Genomic DNA, 19,462 nt, shown 5'->3' with positions numbered 1-19,462 from the left:
ATTACAGTTAATTTAATAAATCTAATGATGTGTACTTAAAGTGTATGTAGCTGGGATGAAAAGCCGACCACTAATCAATTAATTAATGTTAATTGAAAAATTTGACCTTTCATAGTGAAGATATAGATTTTTCCCCAAAAGACCTTAGGTGTTTTGGTGAAAAAATCTATATCTTCAATACGAAAGGTCAAATTTTCATATGGACGGCTTTTCATTCCAGCTACATACAATTTAAGTACATATCACTAGATTTATACAATTTACTTTTGAGATCTGTTAAATTTCAAAAATATCAATTTTTAATCATTGGCATAAAATTTGTATTATATCGCACATTTCAATATGTTTGATGAGGTATCAGGTCCACAAAAAATATGTGAAAACGTCACTATTTGAACCCGTATTACTTATAAAAATATCGACATCTCACTATTAAACCCTAATTATGGCAACACCCATGTGGTTTGGAACAACACTGACCATTTATACAACTGATCAAATTTAATATGAACGTAAATTTCATTTTAATAAACCTCCCTTGTGAAGGTGAAGTTTCATTTTCGCATCATTTAACTTAAGGTGAGACTTGTGTTAAATTTCGAAAAAATAGGAAAATATCTGGCAACACTGTATAAACATATGTTTTCCCCAAGCTTAAGGGGGTTCGAAACGATGCTTCTGGAAAACAGAAACTGAATTTAGAACCATTTGAATAGATTTAATAGGTTAAGCTAAATACACTGAGCAAAATAGTTTTTGTTTGAAAGAAATCGGACATACGGTTGTCAAGATATACATGTTTTTAGTTTCTTTGTATTCTATTGTTTTTGCCAATATATTGATGAAGTTAATGAGGAAAATTGGCATAATGTGCTCATGAATATTCATGTTTGCCAATATTATACCTATATCTTATGAATAAACCTTCATACTACTTTTATTTTATATGATTTTGACATGAAACTTTTGCATATTTCTCTGCAACAAGTCTATTTTAATCTCAATCAGAGCAACTTGATTTTGCCTTTCATACCACCTTAAGTGTACATTTTTCATAAGACCAAATATGTATCATTTCAACATGGTGAAAGGAATGCATACCATGGTATTTTGGTATTTTTAAAACTTTAAGTTCAAAATAACCACATCTCGCTATTTAACCCTAATTATGGCAACACCCATGTGGTTCGGAACAACACTGACCATTTATACAACTGATCAAATTTAATATGAAAGTAAATTTCTTTCTAATAAACTTTCATTTTCAACCTAAGGTGAAATTAGTGCTGAATTTTGAAAAAATAGGAAAATATCTGGCAACACTGTATAAACAGATGTTTTTCCCCAAGCTCAAATGTAAATTGTTCATAAGACCGATGTATCATCTCAACATGATGAGGTCGATGTTTCATTTTCACATCTTTATTTTAGGAATGCATGCCATTGTATTTTGGCATTTTTAAGACTGAAAAATAGCTGAAAAGGCTGAAAAAAAAAAGCTGAAAAAGCTCAACATACGTTGAATTTTGAATTATGTGATAATATCTGGCAATACTGTATAGAAGGAAATATTTTCCGAACTCAAATTTAAAATTTAAATTCACATACTAAGTGTTCTTAGGTTAATTTTTAACCTTAATATTGCGTTCATTCCACAATAATTTTAAAGGTGTGTACTATTTTTAGGACTTGTGAAAAGCTGAAAATATCTAAATATTGTCATATTAAACGCCAGAATAACACTGACCATCCCAGATGATCAAATTGAATATGAAATTAACTTTCTTTCTAAAAAGATATGTTCCATATGAAGGTGAAGTTTCATTTTCATATCTTTTAACTTACGGCGAGACTTGTGTTGAATTTTGAAAAAATGTGAAAATATCTGGCAACACTGTATAAACTGATGTTTTACCCCCCGATCAAAATAACTTTTTCATAAGGCCAATGTATCATCTCAACATGACGAGGTCGATGTTTCTTTCTTTATTATAGAAATGCATTTTGGCATTTTTATGACTTTTAAAAAGTTGAAAATATCCACAAATCACAATAAAGCCCCAATTATGGCAACACCCATGTGGTTTAGAACAACACTGACCATTATAACTGATCAAATTTGATATGAATAAAAACTCTTTCTAATAAATGTTCCTTAAAAGAATGATGTTTCATTTTCACATCATTTAACTTAAGGTGAGATTTGTGTTGAATTTCGAAAAATAGGAAAATGTCTGGCAACACTGTATATACAGATGTGTTTTCCCCAAGCTCAAATGTAACTTTTTCATAAGATCAATGTATCATCTCAACATGCTGTGGTCGATGTTGAAATCGGAGCACTACCATATGGTTTATGAGCTATACAAAGTTGGTATATTTTCATACTTTGAAAAAATTGAAAAACACCCCTATTTCAAATAAATGGTATAACCCACCCTGACATCTGGTGATTATTTTTATACTTTCAATGCGGCATCTAAGGTTTGACCTATTCATACCTTATAATGAAAACAGTATATATATATATTGTGTATATTAGTAACACTGGCTTCAAAACTTGACAACTTGACTGCTGAAAAATGCAAAAATTGTGAAAATAGGTCTAAAATGAAAATTTGGCTGTTACCATGGCAACGGGGATATTTTCCCCAAATTTATTTCATGTGTGTTTGTTTCAGGTCAAGGTGCATCAAATATGAAAGTTTAAAGGAAATCCATTTTTTGACCGTGGCAAACATTTTACAAAAATTCTCCAAAATAACAGATAATGCCTCTTAACTTGTCAATAATTCAGTCATATCCGGGCACATCACACATGCATCTAATCCATTTGACCACTCAAGCGTATACTTGTGGCTCAATTCCAGTTTTTTCCTCCGCGTAGATGCACATTCATAATGACACTGAAGAGATAATAAGGTTTTAAAAGTAAGGACCGTTCACAAACACTTGTAAGGGGGGCTGATGCAAAAAATGCACGAACATTTTCGGCCCCCCCCTTTACAGACCTCGAAAATGTCAGCCCCCCCCCCCCCCTTTTTGACATGAAAATTATCGGTCAACCCCATAGAAAAGCATATAAACTCAATTTTCCCAGAAAAATTTGTGGCCATTTTTTCAGCCCCCCCACTTAGGAGGGTCAAAAATTTCAGGGCCCCCTTTTTGCATCAGCCCCCCCTTACAAGTGTTTGTGAACGGTCCTTAATTACAGAAAGGAAAATATCTCCTTCAGAGCATTGGATGTAAGAAAATATAAAATACTTACAATAGCCATTTCTTGAAGAAAACGGTATGTAGGCCTATAAGTTACAATAATGATTATCATTTTTTTGTAGAAATATAGCAAGACAAGAACAATATCTGAGTACTTTTATGTATTATATCTAAATATAAATAAATGTTTTACTTCATTATGTTGGTTTTAAATGTTAGTGGCAAAAATGTTTCCATTCAAATTTATACCTTATTGGTTACCCATTTGATTTTCATCAGAAGCAATAATTAAAGGAGCATTTCGTGATCCTAGCATCCTCTTTTTATGACATTTGTCAGTAGATATCCACGAAAAAAGCGTATTCCCAAATTTTCAGTTGATTCCGATTTTGCGTTTGCGAGTTATGCATGATTATGTGTATTGCACTGTTGTAATTTCGTTCTGGTATACCAGAACGAAATTCAAATTTCACGATATCTTTGGTAAACGAATTAATCTGCAAGAATTTTTTTGTACATAAACATTATGTAGCCAGAGGTTTCCAGTGATATAAAAATCTCAACTTTTTTGGAGAAAAGTGGGGGGATGATGCTGTGGATCACGAAATGCCCTTTTAAGTGTGAGAATAGGAAAAGCCCAACATTACAGATTTGTTATATAAAAATGCAGAATTTTTGATATTCCAACTTACTGACATTAGTTCATTATATTCAAATATAATATTATTTAATTGAAGCGCATTTGTAACCCATTACATCGAAAAAATAGTTGTCTTCGAAAGTTTAAATTTATATCAATTTGGCTGTGCAATATCCATGGCTATATACTTTGTTTATATAGATTTCTTAACTAAGTTAAAGCTAAGTATTCTTTGGTTGAAGTTATGCTTTTTTTTCGCTTTAGAATGAAATCTCACACATTATGTGTAATACTGATTTTATGTGACACATAAAATTGTGTTATTATTTTCATATGAATTCTTTTTATTCTCTTTAAATGGTGGCTTCAGACAAACAAAGTATTGAGACAACTATGTTTCGATGTGATGGTTACATTTATGAAATTGCACAAAAATCTACCAAGTCTATTTACACAAAAACATGTCAAAATACAACTTACAATATGTTATAATTATTATTCTAAAGAAGTTGTAAGCAATTTAATCTTGATCTATTATGTATATCCCAAATATTTATTTACTGTACTTTTTTATTACCATAATCATAACTGAAGAGTTCATATGCAAAAACCGATTATACATTTTTCTCGACTTGAGATATAGGCAAATATAACTCGTCAAATATATATATATATATAGGCCTAACACAATAAGAAAATATGTGCTGTTTTATATCATACATCATAGTTTTATATGATCATATATCATAGTTTCAAAAACATACATTGGATTTTTTAAGTTGGCATTAACAGCTAGCATTTATTGGTGGCCTTACGGCAAAAAGTTTAAAAATGGCGTTTCGGCTTTCGCATTATGAACTCTTCATTTGTGTAAAAGTCCAACTGTTTCACAATGTCACTTGTCAGAAACATGGAGCGGGATATAATCGGAGATGAACTGTACCTTATCATGAAAAGCAGTCGTATTCGCCGTTGATGTGATGATGTAACAGGATTAACTACCATAGCAATATATTAAAACAATTTTTTAATATATCGCACTGCACTAGTACGTTCACGCGGTACCTCTGCATTGAACCATAGATGTGAAAGAACAGGGATAAAGACCTGGATCGTAATTCTATAGAATATTCATATCACGCTGATCACTCGCACCTGTAAGATTAGTATCTTTGAAAAGAGTGGTATTGTATTCAATCTATGATTGCAGACATACACAGGTGATGAGTGCAACCTACTTGTAGTGCAGGGCGATATATTCAAAAATTGTTTTAACCTATTGCTATGGTAGTTAATCCAGTTACATCATCACAGCGAATATTTATCATGTTTATAGGCACAATCAATATGAAGGGAATCACAATGTTTGCACAAAGTTGTCTGAGTAGATGAAAGAAATATCTTATAAATATCATTTAAATATCTCGTCAATGTCTTGTCCAATGTTTGAATTTTAACTTTTTCAGAAAGTAAAATGAACTACTAAGCATCGATCACCACAATAGATGCATGCATCAATATTTCCCTTCATGATAATTATAAAATCAAAAATTGAATGCAAAAGTAATGAGAAAATGTAAAGATTAATCACATATCAAGCAACTGCAGTATTTATCTCATCATGAGCTGATGAATTTATCTGAAGTTGTTTGATATAAAACCAAACTTAACCGTTTCAAAAACTTTGTCACAAAGCACGACAAACGGCAAACCCTTATAAGTTGGGCTCTAAATATATGAAGTTATTGATGAATTTGTTTCAAGCAATGATGTACCAAAAGTTACGGAATTATATTATGGTTTGCATACCAGATTGTAGATAATCTAATACCAAATCATCATAATTGATCCAAGTACTGCTGAAATATGATCCATGACCATCATAGTGAAATTTATAAATTGTGATATTTTTCACTTTCTCAGACAACCATTCGCGAAAACGCTGTAGGGACTCTTAGTCTATTTTCATGCATCCTCTCCACTTAGTCCATGTTATCAGGGCCGGATTTACCTTTTTTGGGGCCCTGGGCCAGGCCAAAATTTGGAGGCCCCAATCGCACCGTGAGGAAGGCATGTGCACTTAAGTGACCAAGTTTTTAGATATTACTAAACTCAACCCATAAAGTATCGAAACGATTATAGATGGTCAGATATATTGGGAACTGAAATATATAGCAAAAACTTATTTAATGTATATAAAGCGCAGCTTTCTCCTGCGCATTTTGAAACTTCTTTTGTTGCTCTACGATATCATTTGGTCGAGTTACGGGCGCTTGAGTGGCTTCAAGTCGAATTTTGAAAGTTGCACTTAGCTCCTATTCAAGCCAAATACGTTCGTCGTGTACGAACATACACACACACATAAAATCAAGACAAAGGACACCGATGTGCTCTGTTTACTTAACCATGAAATTTACTTTATTTTACTCCTTCGACTTCCAACTTCAATACTTGCTACCCTTTACTTATCTCTGACTTCTCTCATAAACTCTTTCTGCTGACATCTCAATACTTGGTGTGCCCACCATCACTGTCTATAACGGGGTGGATTCGTGTGTGTACACGCCGAACGCATTTGGCTTGAATAGGAGCTAAGTGCAACTTTCAAAATCCGACTTCAAGCCACTCAAGCGCTCATAACTCGACCAAATTATATCGTAGAGCAACAAAAGAGGTATCAAAATGCGCAGGAGAAAGCTGCGCTTTATATACATTAAATACGTTTTTGCTATATATTTCTGTTCTTGATATATCGGACCATCTATAATCGTTTCGATACTTTATTGGTTGAGTTTAGAACATTTGCGCGCGAAGCGTGCGAAAAAATTCAATTTTAGACTATTTTAGCCCAAATTGAAGCTGAATTTTGCTATATACCAGGCCAGTTTCGCGTGCAAACTTTGCAATTTTTGTACCTCATTTTAGCCCCAAACATGGTGTTTTTCGGCTAAAATGGAAGATGCACACTGCACAGGGCAATTTTGGGGGCCCTGGGCCCGGGCCCATCTGGCCCATATGGTAAATCCGGCCCTGCATGTTATCTACTGAAAGAAGTGAACGGTGGTTGACATGTGCTCTTATGTCCCTTCCAACATGTATACTTTGTTTGACGGGGGTGGGGTGGGAGGGGGCTATAAGCTAGTACACAACATCAACTACGTGTATAACACGTGCAAGATTATGCATGTGTCAAATTCAGGGTTTTTTAAAGCGCAATGATTTATAATATTCTACGCACAAGCACAACGCCAAGACGAAGACGTTGATCTACAAGCCTCAGCACACTTTTATTTACAGGTTGTCGCTGATCACTACGGCCTACTTCATTACACAAACCATTTAACAACAACTCGAGACATTCCACAAATAACCAGCCAGGATCAGCTCCCCGAGTTTCGTACGGGTCACAGTGAGACAATAAGCAGTATACCGCTCATTCTACAAAATCCGGTGCCAATAGCCTTTTTTCCATTCTTTGGTCCACAAAAAATTTGTCGAGCATTTAGGGCATCAAATATGTTGTTTTTTCTGGTAGAACTCAACAAGATCTACACGGACATATATAGTTTTCCATACTTTAAATGCTTTCTTCAGCCTGATTAACCCTTGCAAAGGCTCAAAATCGCTAAAAATGCGTTTCCACTGCTCAAGTGTCACATCTAACCCTGAATATTTTCTTTGAATAAATGCGATTTCTTTACATATGTGTTGTTTTTTAATTGGATAACCCACCATCATATTGTTTATCAACATCATTTTTTAGTGATTAAAACGTCTTTGTGTAATTCTAAAATAAATTGCACTTTCCACCAAAACGCTGTGAGCTACGTTACCCATTTTTAACACACGTTATTGGAAAGAAGTAAAACAGAGGTATCAATGTAATTTGCAGTTTTGAAAGGAAACACTCATAGGTTTTAAAAATCACAGTAAAATCGTGATGCTGTAGCATTTTTGGCATAGAAATGTTGTAAACATTGAAATTTCGACCGACCATGTTAAGATTGGTGAGCTACGTTACCAGGATTCTATAGTATGCACTTGTATTACATGTACTTCCTAATAATATGTGAAAGCTACCAGTGGTCGAACCCCATTTATATTAGAATTAACCGACATAACGTTCTAACGTTCTCAAACCACATTAAAAACATTAAAAACCAGTGAACTACGTTACTGTGAGCTACGTTACACACTCTTTTACGCATCTTCAAAACTTCTATGAAATGGTGAAATCTGTTTTACATTTCACTCAAGTGATCTTTAGTTTGCTTTTTATGACTTTGGATTGAGTAAAACCAGCCCATTTTGTAGTCGGTAACGTAGCTCACATTACATTGAGTTTTAGTGTTAAAAAACATCATGACTTCCTGAAAGAAAAATATGCAAGTGGTGTTGGCAATTTTTTACACCTGAAAGTAGTGATACATTTACTCTTAAAAAACACAAAAAGCAGGTCTTTTTGAACAACTTTTATTTTTTCATTTTTTTTAGTGGATTGGCACCGGATTTTGTAGAATGAGCGATGTATACTTTACTTTACCTTTACTGTCACTATTATAATTATATAAACTTTTTCATAACCATTTTATACTAGTATTTTGATGTAATAAATATCAGTATAATTTCGAGTTCAACTGAATGCTTTCATCATGATTAATAACATGTTTTATTTATCAAAAATCGACTATGGCATAGTCTAGGACCTACGTAAAATTTACATAAATTTTTTACCATCAATAGAGTGTTAATTTTGACTAAATTCAGAAAATATTTTGGCGTATATAAAATTGAAATAAAATTCTCTGCCTTGATTTATTTGTTTGTTTATGTATTTATTTAACAATTACCGGTAATTGATTATTTGCTTATTTATGTGTTTATTTATCAATCAATGAATTCTTTTATTTATTAATTTATTGATCAATTAATGATTTATTTTATTTATATTTATTTCTTTATTTAATCGTTTTCATTTAATAAATTAATTGATAACAACCGTATTCATTCCAATAAGCGCCCATGCCCCAGTATAAAGCGCCCACCCAGGGTATTTTCACTTTGACGTTGATACAGTGAAATACATGTAGCTGGAGGACTGCACATCCTGTGTAAACTTGCAATGCATTTTCAACATCAGAAAAGCTACTAGAACGTGTCAGGACCCTTTTATAACATACGTAAATTTGTCTCTAATAAAAGCCCCTCACGAAAAATTTGGTAAACCAGGTAAAAAATAAGCGCCCATCCAAAATGTTATTGTTAAGCGGGCGCTTTACATTGGAATGAATACGGCTTGCTTTATTTTTATTTAATTAATTTATTAATATATTTATTTATTAGGCCTAATTTATTAATTTACTTAATAGGGCCTAGGCCTATATTTATGTATCTATTTATTTATTTGTTTATTTATTTATTTATTTGTTTGTTTATGTATTTATTTATCAATCAATGAATTATTTTATTTATTAATTTATTGACCAATTAATGATTTATTTTATTTATATTTATTTCTTTATTTAATCGTTTTCATTTAATAAATTAATTGATAACAACTGTTTGCTTATTTATGCATTTATTTAATTATTTTATCTATTTATTTATTTATTTATTTATTTAGTAATTAATTAATTTATTAATTTACTTAATTTATAGGCCATAGGCCTATATTTATGTATCTATTTATTTATTTGTTTGTTCATTTATTTGTTTGTTTATGTATTTATTTATTATCGAACGCTCCAGCTGATCAGCTTTCAAGCCGCTGCCGCGCCGGGACTGACCGCTGCGGTAATCAGTACGAAGTATCAGCCAATCATTAGCCTAAATTATATCCATTTGGCTGCAATGCGCATGCGTTATGGCGGTCAGCAGCAAGCGGCATGTTAGTATGAAGCCAACATAAAGGCGTCTAAAGCTGAATTTATACTCAATCGCTTTTGCAGAAAAGCGATTTTCACGCATGCTCAATGTTTACTTACATTTCCAGAGCGTCAAGCCGATCAATCGATTCAAATCGCGGAGGCAAAAACGACGTCGCTTTTGCAAGTTGAAGAAATCTCAACTTCCCAGCGATATCGCTTGACACGTGAATGCGTCAACCAATCATATACAACCAACTGGATCTATTATTTTGCTAATTAATTTACCTTTCTCGATTTTTAACTTTTGATGATGAATTAATTCAAAGCAATAATTATTGACAGCAACTGATGTTTTAAAATGTATTTTGTGGCATTTAGAATATTTTAATTGCCGTCTGCAATCGCTATCGCCGTGATAAGTTGAATGCAAAAGCGACGGGCGATGCATCGCAAAATTCGGCGATTGCAAATCGCTTTTTCACATTAATCGCTCGGCGATCGAGTATAAATTCAACTTTAGTCGTAGTCGTCGACACGGCCTGTTTCTAGACGTGCATTATGTTTGGCCCTATTGTGATTGGCATTGATGTTGATGGCTGCGACGTAGATTACCCAGGAAGCAGAATCTTGGACAAGTTCTAGTATCCAGTTACTATAATACAGCAAATCTATTTGTAACTCGACCGAGATTCTGCTTTTTGAAAAAAAAAGGGGAAATTTAAAAAAGAAAAAGGGGAAATTTAAAAAAAGGAAAATTAAAAAAAGGGAAATTAAAAAAAGGGGAAATTAAAAAAGGGAAATTAAAAAAAGAGGGGGAAATTTAAAAAAGGGGGAAATTAAAAAAAGGAAATTAAAAAAAGGGAAATTAAAAAAAGGAAATTAAAAAAAGGAAATTAAAAAAAGGAAATTAAAAAAAAAGGGGGAAATTAAAAAGGGGAAATTAAAAAAGGAAATTAAAAAAGGGAAATTAAAAAAGAGGGAAATTAAAAAAAAGGGAAATTAAAGAAAAAGGGGAAATAAAAAAAGGGGAAATTAAAAAAGGAAATTGGCGGAGATGGTACACCGTACGATAGCCTTATTAATTCGTTATACATATCTTTCGTAATATTAATAATGAATATATAAATAGTTCAAAGGTCAAATTACCAAAGTGGGTGTGTTTTACCTAGACATGACGGTAACTCATTTAACACCATAGAATTTATATTTGTCTTTAATATACTTATAGAACAAATGTCCTGAACCAAATCAACGCATATTCCTGGGTACCCTCCTCGACCTATTTTGGTTGGGGTTAGGCCGCAGATTGTTGTAGTTTTTCTACATCTAGTCTTGTGGCCTGTAATGTACTGCATTTTAGGTGCAAAATATCCTTGGTTGAACTTAATTTGTAAGACCTCATGGCTCTTGTTTTGTTACCTACTTTGTCGGAATATGCGTTAGTTGGGAGAGGGGGGACAAAGGTAGATTGACATCCTCGTCCTAATTAAGAGACATAATACAAACTAATTTGCATTATTCAATAAAGGTGTTCTTGGTGTCATTCAATACACACATTTAAATCTAATATGCATAAACTTGCTGATCGTGTAAAATATATTAAACTTTGATGCATTTTAAGTTTGTTGAAATGTCCAAAAAGTCAAATAATGTGGCCAGTGTTTCAAAATATGAACATGTACTTCTCCTGTTCAAAATTTATTGACCTGACCAAGATTATCTTGACCTGACCAAGATTATCTTGACCTACGTCCAGATTATCTTGACCTGTCCACATTACTTGATATAATCGACAGTTGACCAGACTTTGAACAAAAGAAATACAATAGATAATGGAACAAAAGAAGAGGGCTAGACGTATATTTTACGGTAATAAGTCACTTATTACGGTAATAAGCCACTTGTTACCGGTAATAAGTGACTTATGTCCGACCGTGTGAACACGATTACCGGTAATAAGTGACTTATATCCGACCGTGTGAACCACGACTATACACTGGATGAAATTCGCCGTCGAAGTGATGATGTAACATGATTAACTACCATAGCAATAGATGAATACAATTTGTGAATATATCGCCCTGCACTACAACGTACAACGTCTATAGAAAAAAAAATGCTGATCACTCGCACCTGTAAGATTAGTATCTTTGAAAAGAGCGCTATTGTATTCAATCTATGATTGCAGACATACACAGGTGATGGGTGCAATCTGCTTGTAGTGCAGGGCGATCTATTCAAAAATTGTATTCATGACTTCGACAGCGAATAACATCCATGCGTGACACGCAAACATGGCGGAGTCGGTTCTCTTTGGGTCTAATAAATCTCTTTGATACAGTCACAGAAACTTAATTTATTTGTTGGGCTTGCATATAACTTTGCAGGGAGTTTACCACAGTAAAGTTATTGCCATGATGGATATAAACAAAAGCATAATATCTACACCACTCTTTTGGGCTCCATCCAACAGTGCTCCATGAGGGCGCTTTCCCCCTGTTCCATAAGGGCAGTCCTGTTCAGGGAGTTTAACTGCACGAACAGCTGAACGAAATGCTCTCCATACATTTTCATTTTCAATTATACATACGGTGCCACCAGCTCTCTCAAACTGAGCTTTCTGTAAGAAACAATACAAATAGAACATGAATATGATGGCCGGAGATACGTAGGGACCGTATTACTCATTATACGGTAGACCTAACCATTACAATTTAACGGTGTAGACTCTATCGAATACTACTTCACTCGTTCTCATTTAAATAAAATTCTGACCTCCGTAAGGCTGCGATCACATAGAAGTATACGGTATACGGTATTCGGTAATACGATTAACGCTCATTCGATCAGGCTGAGTTCACATAGTATACTCATATCATATGTGAACTCAGCCTGATCGAATGAGCGTTAAGGTATCATAGCGAATACCGAATACCGTATACTTCTATGTGATCGCAGCCTAAGGTACGGGCAATTCGCAGGTGATATGTAGTAGGGGAGACCGGGGTAAAGTGGACCAAGGGTCACAACGAAACATCCCCATTAACTTATGTATACGCTGCCCTCAATCTCCAAGCTCATGTATCCACTTCACTAATAGAGGCATGAAATTATCGATTGGCTCAAAGGATTTGGGCCGGTGTCCTTCTCCGTAGTTATGGCCATAGACATACCACCTAGACCTATTACTGCCCATCCTTTACCACAGCGGGAGGTGAAGCCCCGTATCCAAGGTGATATTGACCCCAGACAAACGAGAACCTAGACCAATGACTTTGACTCGCGTAGTGAAGCCGACACTGCTTAGCAACGAATTTGACAAGGACGCATACCCGGACGCAAACAAGTAGACATTTCGCGTCTATAGAACATGTTGCATTTGACGCGGCGTTAACGGCGCAGTAATCACGCAAACGAGCGCGTCAAACATGTATGCAATATTTCTCCGCGCCTAGTAACCCCGTCAATCCGTCAATATCAATATCAATATATTTTATTAACATTCACCAAACAAACTGGTATAGTTAATATTTACAAATACAAATATTTACAATTGAAATTGCAATATTAAAGTTACAAGTACAAATATTTACAATTATAGAAGAAATATAAATTAGTCTTAATAATAATAGACAATATTAATAGTGGCGCTCAAGTCCACGTTACATTGAGCCTATAGAATGAAAATATGACAGGGGGTCGCTGCTCTAAGCCCAAATGGGAACTTTGTTATTATCTATAAGTCCATGTTCGTTCGTGAATCAAAAGCTGATTTGACGAATTTGGTTATTGGAGTAATACTGTCAAAATCACTTGCACTCATTATAAGTTTGAAAATGTCAGTGTCTACCATACCATCTATATCATACATTTCATGTATTGTAGATAATAAATCTTGGCGCGGGTTGGTATAGAAAGGACATATCATTACAAAATGAAATTCATCCTCCACCTTATTTAAATTACAAAGTGTACAAATTCTATTCTCTGGATTAATTTTTGGAGAGAAGTGGCGCCCCTTTTCGATCATGAGATTATGTGCGCTTATTCTTAATTTACAGAATGCAGCCCTGGAAGATCTTTTAGCGATAATAACATAATTTTCTGTACTGAAAGAATTTTTGAATGTACAATATGTTCTGAGTTTAGGACTAAAATTATTAATATGATTAACCCAAAGATTGTTATAGACGATTTGAAGTTTAGATACAATAATTTCATTAAAATTGGAAGCGGTGATCGTATTTGGTTTATCCCAAATGTCAATCCTATTGATAAGGCTAAATATATTTTTTATACCTGTCGACCATGTGAAATTATTAGTACACACTAACTTTCTGTTATCTACAAGTGCTTGAATTACAAGAGAATCATTACCATTCATACATTTTTCGTTTAGCTTCCACCAGTATTTTACAGATAAAGAAAGCATAGTTGTGAGCAGTGGAAAACTACCTAATTCGCCTCTTACTGCATTGTTAGTGGATTTTTATGGACTCGAGTATAATTTTGCAAACCTTAATGTGAATAGATTCACTTGGAAGTTTATCACATGTTGTAAGAAAGTTTGAGTCGTTCAGTTTGTTTAACAAATATGGTGCCCAAACCTCACATCCATAGCTAAGGATTGGTTGGATGAGGGTCTGAAATAATTTCATGCTACATTTGTAGGAGTCACTTATAAAATTATCCCTAATTTTATAATATGCTTTCATTGCTTTGTCTTTAAGTCTAATCATTGCTTTTGTAAATGAACCAGATGGTACAAAAAATGATACCCAAATAGCAATATTCATTAGTTATGTTGATGTTACAATTACCATAATTAAATTTACAACCTTTCAAAACATGACCACCTTTATTGAATATCATGACATTTGATTTGTCAATGTTAACTAACAGTTTCCACTTTCTGCAATAATTGTGCAATTTATCAAGGGCATGTTGAAGGCCATTTGCACTTTCAGATAAAATGATTAGATCATCAGCATACATGAGACAACTGAGAGGTGAGTTGTTAAGACTCACTGGAGCGCAATTAGCATCAAATATTTTTGGAAGATCGCTAAGAAAAATATTGAAGAAAATTGGCTAAGGACACAGCCTTGTTTCACGCCGACTGTGGTGTTAAACGCATCAGTAAGTTTGTTGTCACATTTTACAGCGAAAGAAACAGATGTATACATGTTCTTAATTATTTGAAAAAAGTTGCCGCCAATACCCGTTTGGCTTAATTTATATAAAAGAGCATTTCGCCAGATGGTATCAAAGGCGGCAGAAAAATCAATAAAACATACATATAAATAAGATTTACTAGCACGATGAATATATTTATTAATAAGTGTTTTGAGAACTAAAATGTGGTCACTGGTTCGAGAGCCCTTTCTAAAACCAATTTGATTATGTGGAATTATAGTTTCCTTATCACAAAAGACATTTAAACGGTTATATAACACTAAACAAAATAATTTACATAAATTACTCGATACAGCGATTCCTCTGTAATTTTTTGGCTGATTTTTGTCGCCTTTTTTGTGAAGTACTGTTACTGTGCTAAGTCTCCAGGAAGAGGGAAAAATTCCCTGCCTAAAAATTGAATTAAAAAGACAGGTTAAAGATGGTGCAAAATCTGATATACCCTCTTTTAACATTTCGTTATAAATACCGTCAACTCCTACTGCCTTTCCTTTTTTTAGAGTTGAGATTGCTTCTTTGACTTCGTTGATGGTAATAATAGCATTAATGTTATTTACATCATTAGTAATAATAGAATCAATATTATTTACATCATTTTCATTAAAATTTGACACAAAATTATTTATATAATCTTCAAATAGTGTATCATTATGAGAAACATTTCTATTCATGAGAGTCAGAAAGTGTTCCCACCACTGTTTAGGTGTGATAGGATTCTGGGATGAAGACTTTTTGGTAGTGCATAAACCTTCATAAACTTTCCAAAATCCCTGCGGATCATTAGTTTCTAATTTGTCAAGCGTCCGAAAAATGTTATCTCTAAAAAGCGTCTTTTAGAGTTCAAAAGTTTCTTATATTGTTTACATAATTTACGGTAATCATGCACTAAAAAAGATTATGTGGCTGACGTTTAATAGAGCGAGATATCGATTTGATTTTACGATACATAGATTTACAATCTTGATCATACCACTTATTTTTGGAACGTTTTTTGCGGGTAGTAGGCCTACTCTTCTTCTTTAAACCCGCTTTAGTTCCGACACACTCAAGTAAATCATAAAAATCATCAATACAATTCTCAACTGAGTTTTCCGTCCCGTTTTCCGTGTTGGATGATTGTTCCAAATAAAACGGTCAATTTTGACTTTATATCAGGCTGTTTCAAAGCCCAGCGCCATTGTTTACCTGATGTAATAGACCAGATAAAGTGATCAGGGGATCATTAAGTATGCAAGTGTCATCATTAGCAAAAATGGTTTTATACTCGCACCAGCCTGTTTTTAAGGTGCATGAGATCATGCAATGGATGGAATAAGGAATCAGTTCATGGACTTTGAAATATTCAATATCGTTGAAAAGATCAGTATGGCATAACAAGTAATCAATTAAGCTAGGGTTACCCCAGTGATTATAACATGTATAGTTGCCACATAAATCTCCGAGTTTACGACCATTTACAATTCGAAGACCACTACCTTTACACATGTCTAAAAGAAGTTTACCATGTGTGTCGATCATTTTGGTATCCAAATTTCTTCTACAGATAGGTGTATCGATCGTATAATCGGAATGAACGTTTAAATATTTACAAGTATCATTTTCTACAAAATCAGGTTCAACACTAGTTCTAGCGTTAAAGTCACCCATTAGAACGCAATTGCCATGTTTAGAAAAATTAGTGATGTCTTTTTCAATTAATGTGAAAATGTCATCACTACGTAAATTATAACTTGAGCCCGTAGGACTAATGTAGATGTTGCAAATATAAATATCATTTTGAATACCAAAAAATTTCTTACATAATTTAAACCACATAAACTCTGAATGAGAAGGTTTGAGGAATTTAATTCCTTTAACTAAACTGAGACGGACACCGACAGCAAGGCCCCCAAAAGCATGAGGGCTTTTAATGAACGAGGCCTATGATTTTGTTCGATGTGATATCCATCAAGATCAATTATGTCAGAAATCTCGCAGTGTGTCTCAGTTAAGCAAAAAATATCTAAACTTTCAAGTAATCTTCGAACTGGATTGAAACCTAACTTAGATGTGCGAACATTAGCGATCCTTGAAAAAAGACCGTCGATGTTCCATGCACCTATTTTGAGCGACGATCTAGAAAATAGAGACATGATGAAATCTTAATTTTAAATTACCCTTGTATCTGTGTTTTACTCCAATATCTTGAGTGGAGGTTTAATACCTTTTGTATCTTACACCTTAGGTTGCTTGAGAACATTTTTGTACCTTCATTTGAAAGGTGATATCCATCAGTACCAAATAAGTGACGATGGGGGATACCATTTCTGGAGAAGTTACCGTGGTCACAGAATGTAGTATTATCGTTCCCAGTTGAATTAATGAGACCCTTCAGGATCGCGTTAACTATCTCGGTGGCGGTGTTTAATTCTTGGTTGTCAGTTCTTGATATTCCAAGTGATGTGATGAATTTAGTCTGCGGGTATTTTGAACTGTAATGATCTACTACAGAATGAAGGTACTGGGCGCACTCATTTGGACTTGGTGCATATTTTCATTTGTTATCTCATGAATAACTATGCAATCGGGTGCAAATGACAGGGGTAGTTGTAAATTTAGTAATGTATCGAAACGTATGGAAATGGATGGAAAAGGATGGAAATGGGTGGAAATGGATGGGAAAAGGATAGGAACGGATCGAAAAGGATGAAAATGGGTCGGAATGAATCAAAATATGACTCGAACATCTCGAAATGAGTACAATAAGAGCTAAAATTCATCAAAATGTGTTTTCTTATCATGTGTCTTCATTTGTTTTCCTGTCTTCCCTATTTTTGCATTTCTTTCTTTCTTGCTTTTTCTTTTCATGCAAATAAAATTCAAATACTAGTAATCATGGTAATGGAAGGAAGAAAGAACAATTAGGCCTCGATTTTCTTTTAATTAATCAATTAACGCAAGAAAGAAAGAAAGAAAGAAAGCACAATTCTTCTTTAATTTTAGATTAATATTAAAAGATATTAATTAATTAAATAAATAGTTGTACTTTATTTTTCTCAATGACATTATTTATTAGCATTAAATAAAAACTCCATGATTTCAATTAGGTGTAAGTTGAGACATATGACTTGACAAGCATTACAAAAATTAAATGCCAAAAAATCAGGTTTGGAAAAAAAATGACCAAATTAAAAGATCGTACATTTATGGCTTTAACTTTTGATTTATATACATTTTTATAGGCCTATTCCTGCATGTAGGAGGATATCGCTAGTATGAGTTTTCAATTCCCCTGTCAAATAGACCTTAAAATGTGTTTAAACTTAATCTGAGCATAAAATTCTAGAATTTGATTTAATATGATTTAGATATCATATCTATAGACCAATTTGGTGAATGAATTGTGGAAAAATAAACAATTTTTATCAAGACAATTTTCACCAAACTTTTGTATGATGCAGTTCTTCTCCAGGATTGTTACTTTCTATTTATAGTACTTTATAATAGCTGATGAACTACTTCAAAAAAGGATTTTAAAAGATTTATATTTCAATAATTATCTTGAAAAGTTTGCAACTGGTGTATGTATGATGCCATGAACATTTGATTACACAAATTATGTTGAAAATTTGTATTATGTGGTAATATTACATTATGGCCTTGACCTATTGAGATCTGCCAATGTTTCATCACAGATATTGGAATGTTATCATAGTATCTGTGGTTTCATGCTGCTGTGACGGCTTGGCCACACTGTCCTGTGATTTGAGCATTTTGACCGACGGGTGAAACACATTTTGACGAATTTTAGCTCTTATTGTACTCATTTCGAGATATTTGAGTCATATTTTGATTCATTCCGACCCATTTTCATCCTTTTCGATCCATTCCTATCCTTTTCCCATCCATTTCCATCCTTTTCCATCCATTTCCATACGTTTCGATACGTTACTAAATTTACAACTACCCCAAATGACAGATGTTCAAGTTGATCGGCTGCTTCAACAATTGGATACGGGGCTTCACCCCCCGCTGTGGTAAAGGATGGGCAGTAATAGGTCTAGGTGGTATGTCTATGATATTGACGGATTGACGGGGTTACTAGGCGCGGAGAAATATCGCATACATGTTTGACGCGCTCGTTTGCGTGATTACTGCGCCGCGTCAAATGTAACATGTTCCATAGACGCGAACATGTCTGCTTGTTTGCGTCCGGGTATGCGTCCTTGTCAAATTCGTTGCTAAGCAGTGTCGGCTTCACTACGCGAGTCAAAGTCATTGGTCTAGGTTCTCGTTTGTCTGGGGTTATGGCGGAGTGCAGTCCATTCAATCAAATGTTGTCATCAACCTATTTGATCGCAGTGCAGGGTTATGTGTGTGAGACGAACTGTCACGGTAGATTTCAATCATGCTTTTGTTGAATGCATTTGAGTAGTCCGCCATATTTACGGGATGATACGTCACATGCAAGGCATCTATGTGTGACTTCTAACAAAAGGCGCTGGTTCCCGTAGTATTCCTCATTCAAACCAATATAAGTGCACGACCTCGCATGACTTTGGCG

At 34.0% G+C, this 19,462-nt stretch overlaps 1 protein-coding gene across 1 annotated transcript in view; it reads right to left on the bottom strand.

Annotated features, from left to right (window-relative positions):
* Positions 1-10,758: 10,758 nt before the first annotated feature.
* LOC140138241 (plancitoxin-1-like) overlaps positions 10,759-19,462 on the bottom strand; it is a 50,100-nt gene continuing 41,396 nt past the window's right edge. Inside the window, exon 8 of the mRNA XM_072160155.1 lies at positions 10,759-12,343. Coding sequence (XP_072016256.1) covers positions 12,116-12,343 — 228 coding nt within the window. The 3' untranslated portion in view covers positions 10,759-12,115. The remainder of the gene's footprint in view (positions 12,344-19,462) is intronic.

This window comes from Amphiura filiformis, chromosome 17 (genome assembly GCF_039555335.1).
Source record: "Amphiura filiformis chromosome 17, Afil_fr2py, whole genome shotgun sequence".
NCBI classification, from domain to species: Eukaryota; Metazoa; Echinodermata; class Ophiuroidea; order Amphilepidida; family Amphiuridae; genus Amphiura; species Amphiura filiformis.
This window is presented reverse-complemented; position numbering and strand designations above follow the sequence as displayed.